The sequence below is a fragment of the Cuculus canorus genome, chromosome 2 (genome assembly GCF_017976375.1).
Source record: "Cuculus canorus isolate bCucCan1 chromosome 2, bCucCan1.pri, whole genome shotgun sequence".
Classification (NCBI taxonomy): domain Eukaryota; kingdom Metazoa; phylum Chordata; class Aves; order Cuculiformes; family Cuculidae; genus Cuculus; species Cuculus canorus.
The window spans coordinates 18425971-18439112 of NC_071402.1; the positions used below are offsets into that span (position 1 = coordinate 18425971).

The following is a 13142-nucleotide window of genomic DNA, read 5'->3' on the forward strand; positions in this document are numbered from 1 at the left end:
ATATTCAGGTATAAACTGATTATGTCAGCTACAGTTTCATTTTTTGAGTTTGAAGAGCTTTTCAGTATCCAAACTTTCCATCACAAGTTTTTAGGAAGTGGCTGTGGACAAGGACAATCTAAATATTATCTTGATTCTTGAGTGCCTCTTCTTTCAATAATCCACCATGACAAACTGAAATATGACAAAAACTAGATAACCTTAGTTAATCCCTTAACTTTCATTAAAAAGAAATAATAAAGAAAGAGACAAAAAAATCAAGGTATTTCCATAGGAAGCCTAAAAATATCAAAGAAACCTTTCTGAAAATAAGACTTTTCTTTGATCATCCTGCTATTAAATGAAATGAGTGTTCAAATATCTTGGGATAAGCATCTGTATATGAGGTACATGAAAGTCCATTTTTTTTCTAATGATGATTTTTGTACCCACAGACAGGAAACTAATCAGATCTAATGAATTTTTCTGAAAACATGAAGAAATATTTCTTTGACATAGATTAAAATGTTAATCATAGGATATCAAATTATGGCATAATGCAAACTGTTATTTTATTTAGCTGTACTGCACCAAATTATAATTCTAGCTTGCGACAATATTAAAACTGCTTTCAAAATTTATTGAAACTTTGTTATCAGAATGTATATTGAAAATGTTTTCAATTTTAAATAGTTTGCAGTTTACCATACAGTATTTCCATATTGTGTAATCTAAAATATGTGAAATAATTAGTTTTTATTATTAGCTTTCTAAAATTGATTTCTGTTTGTAATAAATACTGAAAACTTATAGTTTAGATTTTTTGTTTATGACATTAATATTAAATAACATAGAATGTTCAACTGACAAAAGATACAACATGGTTGCCCTTTTCATATATAGAGAAGTATTTAAAAAGAAAACACTAGTATAGCAAATATAAGGTAAAAAGGTTTGTCATATCATGCCTAAGACAGTTTCCCTTTTGTTTTACGGCACTTTTATGTTTCACATCCTGGAGCTAGAAGAAGTTTTCGTGTCACATTGATATCTATTGGCATTCAGAAACACAATTTTTAGCCATCACACATATATAAGCTGCAGTCGGATATTTATAGCAACTTAGAATTCCTCATAAATGCCACAACAGCTCTGTACTTACTTAAGTAGATTCCTTTTCATTATGAGTAAATGTCATCTGAGAATTTGTTACACACGTGGGTGAAGGATGGCTCATAACTAACTGTGAAAATCATGTAATTGAATCTCTGCATGAGGTAATAAAAATATATTCTGTTATGATATCATTGATTATATCACTTTCACTTCCTTACGTGATTAGTCATTTAGAAAAATTATTTCTGTAACCTTCAATCAAAATAGCCATTGTTCAACCTCCGTAAGATCAACAAAGTGATAATTCCTGGCAATAAGTAGGCTTTAGGAAAGAAAACAAGATTTCATTTACAAGATTAATATCTAATTTATAGTTAGTATAGCAAAAAGCGTATTTTTTTCATATTTTCTTTTAGTCATAATTTTTTTTAGGCATAATGCCAAGTAACTTGCCAAACCCCAACCTGCTATTGTAGAGACTTCACAAGTATAGAATAATTAATAGATGCTGTCCCAAATTCTTCATATTCTGAGTAAATAATACTGCAAAATCTAAGATATGGATTCTAAAAATAACAAAAAAATCTTGATCTAGGACATCATTAAACAATTGGAAAAATATGTAGCAGATAATTTTCAAACTAGAGGGATATTGAGTCAATTAATTGACTTGGACATAAAGTATCTTAAAATCTTAAAAAATTATTTTACCTGTTTTAATTTGGAACTACTTACAACCTCTTTTTAAGCAGATCTGGTTGGCTGCTTCACTGATCTGCTTCACATAATGAAATAGGTGAAGAGAAAGGAGCCTAAACTTTCGAGTCTGTGATTTTGAACTAGACAGTCAGCTGAGGCTTATACTTGCTTAAGTTAATTTGTTATTTCTGGAAGCATTAAACACATTTGACCGTGTACTTTTTGCACATACATACTATAAAAGTTCACAATTTAAGAATCATGACTACATAAGTTTATTTTATTACTCTCAAATTGAAGGTTTCACTTTAAGCTTGATTAACTTTATTAATTATAAAATTGGCTCCTAAATTAGTGAAAGGTGTTCACAATTAGCCTCCTTTGTCAGCTGCTTCAGCAAGGGATTGGATAAGTTGTATGTAATGCAAGGTTTGTTCTCTTTTGTGTTGAAACTCAATAATACAATATACCTTTATCTCTTATTACATAGAAAACTATTTTAAACACCTTAAAAAAGATGTAGCAGCAGATACTAAGTGCATATTAAAAGATTCTAACAACTGACCTGCTGTGCAAATACAGTGTCACCTGTATGTTCCTAAAAGTTCTCACCATAAATGAAGATATAGATGTATCACATTAGATATTGTTATTAAGACTATGTTGATCATTTTAATATTGGTCTGTAACAGACAGAAGAAAACATTAACTGTCTATCTCAGAACTTGCATAAACATTCCTAGCTGAAGAAGATTTTGGCTATCAGGCAATCTTGAAATGAACATTCAACATTTCTATGAATTACTGAAATTCTTCATGTTAGAAGTACATGACTAGAGCTTTCATTCAATGGTAAAAATATTATAACTCTAATGATATTATAAATATAGGAGCTACTATAGAAATACTTCTTATAGGCAAACAAAATTATCTTTATGGTCATGACCTTGATTTTCCTCAGAATTTATCATTTTAAATGAAATATAAATAGGGTTTTGAGGCTTGCTTTTTGTTTCCCTGTTCTTGTTTTATGATTGCATTACAAAAGATTTAGCATGATCTAAAGGGAATCTTGAGATAATTGTGATTTCTGTTCTGTACTTATATAAAACTAGTAAAAAGAAATTATTTATTTTTTAATTACAGGGAAAAACAATGAGATAAATTCTTTTCTAAAAATATCAATGTAAATTATTCGTAAATACATAGAAACATATATTTTAAATATAGTATCAGAAAAATATTTCATATTTATGCTAATCTTTGCATTCTAATTCCAGGTGATACAGCTGGTTCTTGTGGTGATCCAGGTATTCCAGGTCATGGGTCTAGAGAAGAAAACAATTTTAAAATTAAAAGCACGGTACATTTCAGCTGTGATATTGGATATATCCTCCATGGCTCAGAAGAAAGGACATGTATGGCAAATGGAAGTTGGACAGGAAAACAACCTGAATGCAAAGGTAAATCACAGAAGATACTCTTTATTCTTAAGCTGTCTTGCTAAAAATGCTAATGAGTAAACAAAATTTACATTGCAAGTTTTGCGTAGCGAACGGTGTATAGTTGATCTTGGAATGAGCATTAATTTTTATTTAATAAGTTGATACACCATAGCTATAGCTTTGAAAAATTTGAAATCAGTTCCTGGCATCCATGACACTGCATGTCTTTGAAGTTTTATGAAAAAAATAAAAGTATGCTGAACTGCTCTTTTTTTCTTAATCTTGTGTCAGCATCAACTGTACATGTTACCTGTTACAAAAAAATACACTGAAAAGGATAGATAATACCTGTAGAAGTAATTTTTTCCTGAAATATATTTTCCCTTAAAGGTCTTACTATGACATTGTGACTTACCTGACATAATGGCTTACCTGACATTTAATTACAACTGTTAAATTGCAACCACTTTATATCTAAATTTCAGAGGAAAGAACTGATTTTTTTGGGAATATGTCAAAGCCAGGATTTTATTAGATACATCTTTGTCATAAATGACTGAACTAAAATTGTTATATACTAATTCTGTCAACATCATTATTATTTTTAAACAGAAAGTGAGATATTGAAACAAGTTTATTTGAAAAAAAAAAATCCAGAAATTCAAGCTAGATATATTAATAAAAAAGAAAGTTCTAACATGAAGTTTATGAGAATAATTTTTTACCTTATATATCCTCATTAAAAAAATAAGAAATATTTCTCAACAGAACTTTCTTTAAAGAAAAACTTCCTTAAGAGCAGAAAACAATTTGAGAATCTGTAGTCTTATTTGCCAGTTTATCACTGTTTACTGTGTTATTTGCACGGGTATTATTTTCCCCCCAAAACAACCTCTTGAAATGGTGAATCTTGTTAACAGATACATATACAAGTGTCTGTGATGTACACACAGGTACATTATTCTAGTTTAGGTTTTATGGATTATATGTATATATGCAATCCATTAAGAAACATTCAAATTCCAAAGTAAAACATTGAAGAACTGGAAAACATCAGGCTTATGCTTGCACAGTCTTATCCTGTGCTTTGAATTAGAGAGGAAGTATATTTTGGTGATGCCATAAATGCATACATCTTATAAATTCAAATTAAATCTATAATGATAATTGTAGATGAGGACTTTTCTTATAACTGGGAGTTTGTCTTTGCAGCTAAACTAGCTTAACTTCAATATGGATTTTAAATTCATAGACTGTGTTTCCCTGCATACAAAAGGGTAAAATCAAATAATTAATCCAAGTGGGTATTTACTGCCTTACTACAACATGCCTTATCAGTAAGTGGTGAAACTTATATTTTTCAGGACAACAGCACAGTGATTTACACATTACTATTTCAAAAAAATGTCCTTTTTAAATTAAAAAAATATTTAATATTTTGCTCTATAGCTGTGCAGTGTGGTAATCCAGGAACAACCGCCAATGGAAAAGTATTTCGTATTGATGGAACTACATTCTCTAATTCAGTAATTTATTCATGCATGGAAGGATACGTACTTTCTGGATCATCTGTAAGACAATGCACTGCCAATGGAACATGGTCTGGATCCCTACCAAACTGCACAAGTAAGACACTTTTCCAATGAATAGTCTTTGTTTTTCTCTCCTGTGAAAGACAATAAAGTAAAATATAGAAGTTGGATGCAAATAAATTGTCTTCAGCTTTTCTTTGCATTATTTCATTCATAATTTTGTATATGACATGCATTTTAAAAATGTAGTGCTATGAGAAAATTAAAATATTCTTCTTAAAGACACAGTACAGTAAAACATAGGCTGCTGTTACTGTTTAAAGGATTTGTTGCATGATTTTTAGTTCTTTCCCAGTATATACTTTTTGTGATGTGATATATTCAGACATTATTAATTTAATTTCTTTTCTTCATCATGAAAACAGCAATATAATATTCTGGTCTTCCAGAGGGAAAAAAACCCACCTTGTAACGAATTACTGAGAATTCTTTCTGTAGTGACTCTGAGGTTAAAAGTGTTGTCTCATTCTCACATACCATCTTCTATTTGGCCTCTTCATTAACCTTATACTTGCTTTAGTTACTCAGCCTACAGAAGGTGTTTCAGCTTCTCTTGCATTCATAATAATCATATTTGGAACAGTCTATTTCCAAGCTCATCTGTTCCTGCTTTAGTAGATGTCTTGGTTCATCTTTTAGTAGCAATTATAAAAACTTTACATATATGTCACACAAAAGACTGCCTATCATTTTGGAGATATATATCCTCATGACAGGTGTAGCAAACTGTTGCTTAAATTTTGAGCTCTACTTTGCATGGAGTTGGTTACTTTACACACTTATAACAACCCAAATAGAGGCCAAAAGTGAGGTGATAAAACAATCCTCTTGTGTTGTTTTTAAATCTATCTTTAATGATAAGCATGTCAACAACTTCTTTTGCAGTCAGCAAATCTGCAAAACAGCCCAGTATTTGGACTTTTTTTTTTTATGCCTATCCACTGGAATTTTCAGAATATAAAAAGAACAGGTTGATGAAAATCTTACTAAAAGAAGTATGAACTTTGAGAGTCTCATGGTGACTATTTTCTGCTCTGACTTTCATCCCCCCTTAAAGGGGGAGCAGAAGCGCTGCTATGTGCTACCACTTGTATCTAACCTGATACAGGTAATAGCAGTACCTCTACAATATCCAGAAAAGGAGAGAAATTTTACAACACTGAGTCTGGCAGTCACCTCTGTAAACTGTCTACTCCAACCCCTCTGCCCTTGGCAGGATCAGCTAGGCCAGGTTGCTCAGCATTGTATCAATTCTGTGTTCCTTACTACAGATCTTTAATTCTACAGTTGCATAGCACATCTAAATATAAAATTAAAAAAAAAAAACATATTAGACTTCTTCATACTTAACTTGCTATGTTCTTTCTTATGAAAACACACAAATCTTCATTGTAAAGGAACAATTTTTTCATAATGGCTTAAAAATATATCCAAAGCAGTAGAACTGACAGTGCCAACAACTACTGTTGACAGGGCAGGTTTCATTTAGTTGTTTTCCTAGCTGTCCCTACCATGCTGTTGTGGTTTAACCCTGGTAAGCAGCTTAACGCCACACAGTTGCTCATTCACTCCGCCCTAACAGATGAAGAAGAGAATTGGAAGGGTGAATGTGTAAAAACTTGTGGGTTAAATTAAAGACAATCTAATTGGTGAAGAAAAAGCTGTGCACCCAAGCAAAGTAAAGATTCAATCACTGCTTCCCATCAGCTGGCCAATACTTAGCCATCTCGAGGAAATCAGGGCTCCAACATGTGTAGTGATAACTCTGAATGTTCCCCTCTTCTGCAGCTTTTATTGCTGAGCATGAGTTCATATGGTGTCCTTTTGGTTGATTAAGGTCAGTCATCCCAGCTATGTCCCCTCTCAGTTTCTTGAGCATCCCCAGCCTACTTACTGGTAGGACATGAGAAACAGAGAAAGCCTTGATATTGTGCAAGCACTGTTCAACAATAACTGAAACATCCTTATGAAAATAACTGTTTTCGTAACAAATCCACAATACCATATGAGCTACTGTGAAGAAAATTGACTATATCCTAGCCAAACCGAGGACAAATGCCTTCCTTTTTTTTTCACTATAACAAGATTTCCCAAAGTTTACTTATTGTCTTTTGAAGTCATGTAACCTTATGTAACCATTGCTGGTTTCCAGAACAGGTTAGGTCAACACCTGTCCCAGGTGGGCATCATGGGTGACACAAAGTAGACACATAATGGATTTAGATGTTAGTGTCTGTTTAAGAACCATGCAGTTTAGAGCTTTTACTTCCCTGATTATCTCACGCGTCCTCTTTCCTTTTCAGGGTTACATCTAGGGTGTTCTCCGTCGTCCTGTGAAGGACAGATTTATAGTCCCCTTGGTTCATGCTGTGCCACTGTTCATATGAAACTCAGGTGTTATCTGTCAGGCTCATCCCCTGACTTTTGTCTCCACACATCTCCTCCTTTTCTAGGATCTTCCCTAATTCCAGGATGTTTTCTCCAGATAGGACTTCACTTTCTTTCTGAGCTCCCAACACCACTCTAAGCAGTTAGAGAACACATATCAGCATTCTAGCTGGTTGTTCTGTCTCACGTCTCTGTTAATAGGAAGATTCAGGATATGTCACTTTTGTTTAGCCCAGGTGTTACTGAAATTTACTGCCAGCTTGTTCTCATTACAACGACCAAGTAATGGACTGCTTCTCGAGTGTCACTGAAAGTGCTACATGCTGGGAGCCCTGAGTGGTGTAGTATCAAACAAGACTGACCAGCATTCATCATGCCACACAGACCTTGTCCATAGAAAAGAGTCAATCCTTTCAGTTGTTCAAGATATAGGATTTGCTTACAAGGAAACAACTCTATAATCTCTACAGTCAAACAGAAACAATGTTCACATGAGAACTTCTTGCAGTGCTGGATTAAAAAGCAAGGGCATGCAGCCCGTGTAATGGCATACTGAGAGGGAGTTGCTTGCAGCTCCTCTGTGGCAATGAACTGACTGAAGTTGTGCCCTGGCCAAGGTGTCTGTGTGGACATCACAGGTATTAAGGCTATAATCAATGTGCAGAACAGATCTGGGGCTGCTCAGGTTAACTGTGTTGTGGATAACTGTCTTCAGGTCAGGATCACTACAACAATTTAAGCTGAGATTTTTTGCCTACCACAGTTACTTAAGTGGGTAACCCAATAACTTTGGGTTGTTGGATGGACTCACTGAGCAGGGGAATTGGACAAGATGAACCTCAGAAGTCCCTTCCAACCTCTCCATTTTTTAATTCCCTAAGTATTAGAATCTGTAAACTTCAGAAAATGCCACTTGCCTGCTAAGTAGCTACTAAATATTTGTTTTATTTAAAGGTTTATTCTTATGTTTATTAGAAAACACAGTATCTCAGTAAAATCCAGGTCACCTCCTTACATCTACTTTTTTTTCTTTAAAATTCAAATGCTGCAGTACAAGACAAAAAGGATTTTTTCCTTCCCACTGCTAACCCACCTTTATGAACAGTTCTAATATTTTTCTCCTAAGTCTTTTCATTCGTGTGTTTTTCTCCCAAGACTTTTCATTCAGACTTGTTTAGTCCAGGTGAAAACACATGAAAGAAAAACCTGTCTGTTTTGGGTTGGGTTTTTTTGTGTTTTTTTTTTTTTATATGGCTTGAAAAAGTAATGATAGGAAGGAAGGAAATTTGAGAAGGTAAGACAATCTGCCAAAACCATGGAAGCTTTTGCTGTATAATGAATGAATGTTAAAGTGTGATTAGCAGGAAAGGGTACAATCATTACAATAAGAGTAACAGTTCCAAGTTTGCTTTGGAAGAAGCGAAACATTTGTATTAATGACCAAAATAAAGAAATGGAGATTGTAAAGAAAACGAATGAGAAAGCTGAGAACATAGTTTTAGTTGGATTTAAATAAACAAAGAAATAATTTTCAACAATGTAAAATAAACTGATATATTGTGGAGATGTTGTTCATACATGGTGCATGGTGTTTGTATGTTCTTAAATTTTTAGGGCAACAATTTGAAATGCTATTCATACAGGAAAATATAGTTATTAAACAAGGATTAGGTAAAAAAGGATAAAGGCATGAAAGTTTTGTTATAATCCAGACAAAACAATAATATGCCTAGAAAAATATCAAGGATTATTTTAGTTAAATTTACAACATTAAGAGTAGTAAATGGGATATGTTAAATAAAGAAACATAGAACATCTAGAGTTTTTGAATATGCTTGTGCAACACAAAAAAAACCCAGTTATGTCTTTCACAGGTCTATATATTTTGAAGAATGACAGGAAAATCTAAGACTTCTTAAGTTTTAGAAAAAAAAATTACTGTCTTACTATGTAAAATAAAGGAGGCTGATCTCTAGTTTTCTTTATTACTGCGCTAGTTACTTTTAGATTAACCCAGATATCCATGTGGTGTATTCTACAGTCTTTTCTCAATCTGTAGCCAACAATGGTGTGGGACCATTTGTTTGGGGTTTTTTTTAAGATGTGATACATGCAAGTTAATTAATATCTGCTCACTCAGGCTGTGATAAACTGTAGAGCAGGTATGCTATATTCTTTGGATTCTCAGTTCCCCAGTTATTTAGGTCAAAGGACTTCATGAAAATACACTAAAATAGGCATGGTTTTGCTCATTTTAGATACCAGGATACAGAGAGGGTGCTATTCACATTTGTTGTGCTTAGGCATGGAGTTAGAAGTGTCCAGGATGTGCTTCATGTCCAGGAAATTGCCTCCCACAGTTATCCAGAAGCAACAGCAATGCTGTAGAGTGTTTGTCGAGTTTACAATGAGATAAACTGTAAAAGACATGGTTGCCGTATTTTGTATTAACTAGATCTTTTCCTGGTGTTTTTTTTTTTTTTTCCTGAAAGCAACAGCTTTTTAGCACTGCCACAGAAGTTCACAAGGTTTCTTACTCTGAAAACTGTTCTGGAATCTGATAGATCTGATTGACTAGATCTGAGAGAAACTTACCTATTTTAATATTATTCTCAGATATAACTCTTTATTAACTCCTTATGAATATTTAATATCATTAGGAGATTAAATTATCTCCTGTCACATTATTGCCTGAGCATTCACATCTGTTTATCTGCACATAGTAACCACGTGAGGATTTACAAACTGGGAACTTTTTGTATCTTAAATTTTCCAGACTGTTTCTCCTTTTACTCATGGTAAAGCAAACTAAACTTCTTCAGTAATGAATTCTGAAACGATAAGAAAAATTTGAGGATCTTGAAGGGTAGTAGTGACATATGGATTATTTCTTGGTTTTGGTTTTTTTTTTTTTTCCATTTTATAATTTTGAAATTTACTGATTGAAATTGTACAGTCTGTACTTCTACTATTGAGCAGAAGCATTGATGTTCTCCAAATGTAACTGTTATTCAGCTATACAGGTGTTTCATTACTAATTCAGTGATACATATATTTTTGTCTCCTCTTGATGGAGATAAGATTTATGATACTTTTTCCTTCTTCTTTTTTCCCCAACATTCTGGGGTTTGCCTGGTGTTTTTCCCTTCGCATATAAATAAATCACATTTACATTTTATAATCTGTTCCTCAACTATTTAATTGCAGTTATCAGTTGTGGAGATCCAGGAGTCCCAGCCAATGGCATGAGATACGGTGATGATTATGTTGTTGGACAAAATGTTACTTATATGTGCCAACCTGGTTATACAATGGAATCAAATAGCTCCTTAACTCGCACTTGTACTAGCAATGGCACTTGGAGTGGAGTAATACCAACATGCAAAGGTACAACATTTACTTTGATTGTGAACTGTTTCTTCTATGACATTTACATCCACTGTTTATTGTAATGAGTCAGCCAAATATTTCCACAGAACCCAAAACTTACTGTTAATATGAATACACTGAATTGATCTTTTGACTGTAGGAATAACAAATTCATCCTTTGCTTTGTTTCGTTTTTATTTTTCATACCAGCATAGTATGTTGAATGTGGTTTTTGTATCTTTGTAGAATATTTTATTACTTTGCTGCTATACTGAACTAGTCAATATGAAATGAGGGCTTATATTTGTTTGTTTGTTTGTTAAAGTTAGGATGTCATGCCAAAATTGACCCTATTTATGTCCTTGCCTTTACCAAAAGTACACTGAAAGACATCATAGACACGTTCAGGAAAGGTCTGCATATATATAATCGAACTTTGTAAAACCCAAGTTGGTTTGGGTTATCCTACTCATAATACTAAGATTTTTATCTGATGCCTCCTTCATTAGATGTCCATCTTCAAGCATTACTGTGCTGTATCAACATACTCAGCAAAGAGACTAAATCCTTCTGGCAAATTTACTGATAAACATTTTTCTGCTTCATATTATTTTCTGTACCATGAAAACTGAAATGATTAATCTTAAGGTCTTCCTTTTTTCTCTTTTACTAATTTCATTCTTGATTTTTCTGTTTTATTGGAATTTTTTAGTCCCTGTAGAAATTTAAACAGTGAAAGACCTAAATGTTACTGAAAAATCACCTAATCTGTCTTCAAAACAATTGTCTCTGAGAAACTCACTTGCTAAACGTTAAAACATCTTTCTTCTAGAGTAATTTTTCCTCACTCTTCCCAATATCACAGCTATAGAGAAGCATCATTACTGTTTTGGTGTTTTCTTTCTTCATTCATACTGACTATGTCTGATATCTGTTCTTTTTAAACTTAGCTAATTTTGTACTTACTTTTTTCTCACACATCTTCCTTCCATTCTGTTTCCAGCAAGCATAGTTACATACATTCTCAGCAATTCTCATTTTCCTCCCCTGAATTCATTAATCAAAACAGATCAAATAAATTTCAAATCTCCATCCTACTGGCAAATACTTTGTTTGCTGAGTACAATGATCCCATTATCCTACCAAGTCCAGTTTAATTCTAATTCACCTTTTATAATGTCAGTTTTCAAAGTTATTTTCCCAACACATTCTTGAGAATGTCAGACTTTGAGATTCTCTTAACAATTCACTCGTTCTAGATTTGTATTTTGGTCTTAGTCAGGCTCAACTTCAATTACAAAACCGATTTTAAGACTAGAAGAACAGCCATACTGGTCCTATTGACCCAGAGTCTGTCTGTGTCAAAGAGGGGCTGTAAAGGAATAGCTAGAAAATCATAAGAGAGAACAAGCAGTTAAGATACTGTCACCACAGATTCTTAAGGACTGCAGGTCACCTAACTGGGAGCAGAAGATCTACCTCTGATTTGATTCAAGCAGAAGCATACTAAGAGAGAGTTAGACTTAATTTTGGCTTTGGGGTTTTGAGTCTTTCTAGGTTTAGGTTATTCATATTTATGGTTTGTATAAATACTAAATAATAACCTTATGCAGAATCTCTAGAGTTCTCAGAATTTCATTCTACTCCACACAGGTTTTGTGAGTGTACTAGGTAAGTTAATAACACCCATTTCTTTGACTATGTAATTAAAAGTAATGTAGAATATGCACTAGTGTGTTTGAAAGATATAAAAATAGTTCTTACTATCAGGAAGAAGTGCCAGGGTCTACTGGTACTATTTAGTTAAAATAATTGGGAAACGAACTGGGCAGAAAATGGATGTGTAATTGTTGCAGTGCCACTGAAATAGAAGCTATAAATAGTTCTATGGCTTTTCATAGTTGGAAAAGGATGCACTTTCATCTGCAACTAAATATTCAATTTTCAATAACGGTACCACTTTCATCCAGCATTTTCAAACAGCTGTGAATGGTGCTGCAGAGCATCTTTGTGGTGTAAATAGTCAAGATGCACTCACTGAAGTGTATAAGAATGGAGAAATGATACATGGTGAAACTTCTATAGAGCACATTCAAACATGCATTACTCCTGATCTAGAGCCTCTGACTTCTTTTCAGCCTGCAAGATGACAGCTATCTAAACATGTTTAAAGGTTATGAGCTTTTAATTTCCACCATCCTTGTGACCTGTGTGATCTCTGATTTAGCTGTAGTCACCACCTCTTCTCATTTACCCTGTCTCCACTGAATTAGATTATACCAATTTAATTTGCTTTCAATTTATTTTTTTTTGCTGACACAGTTTCCCCAACTTTTCTCTTTTTTTACTCCTTTTCTCTTTCTCATTCATTCTAGTAACTCTGGCTTAAATTTTCCCCTTTTTCCTTTTGTTTCTTTTTTTTTTTTTTTCCTTTTAACTTCTTTGGTAGTCTTTTTCCTTCCGCTCTCAATTAGCAATTATCTGTTACTACCCCATTATCCAGAGAATAGCACTTTTATCTTCATCACTATGGTTGTATCTAGTTATTTCTACT

The 13142-nt window shown here is 33.3% G+C and overlaps 1 protein-coding gene across 3 annotated transcripts in view; it reads left to right on the forward strand.

The window, feature by feature from the left end:
• Positions 1 to 13142, forward strand: part of CSMD3 (CUB and Sushi multiple domains 3) — a 610540-nt gene that overhangs the window by 565498 nt on the left and 31900 nt on the right. For all 3 annotated transcript variants that reach the window (XM_054060149.1, XM_054060147.1, XM_054060148.1), the window contains 3 exons: positions 3075 to 3257; positions 4689 to 4865; positions 10427 to 10606. In XM_054060149.1, the coding sequence (XP_053916124.1) occupies positions 3075 to 3257; positions 4689 to 4865; positions 10427 to 10606 (540 nt within the window). The remainder of the gene's footprint in view (positions 1 to 3074; positions 3258 to 4688; positions 4866 to 10426; positions 10607 to 13142) is intronic.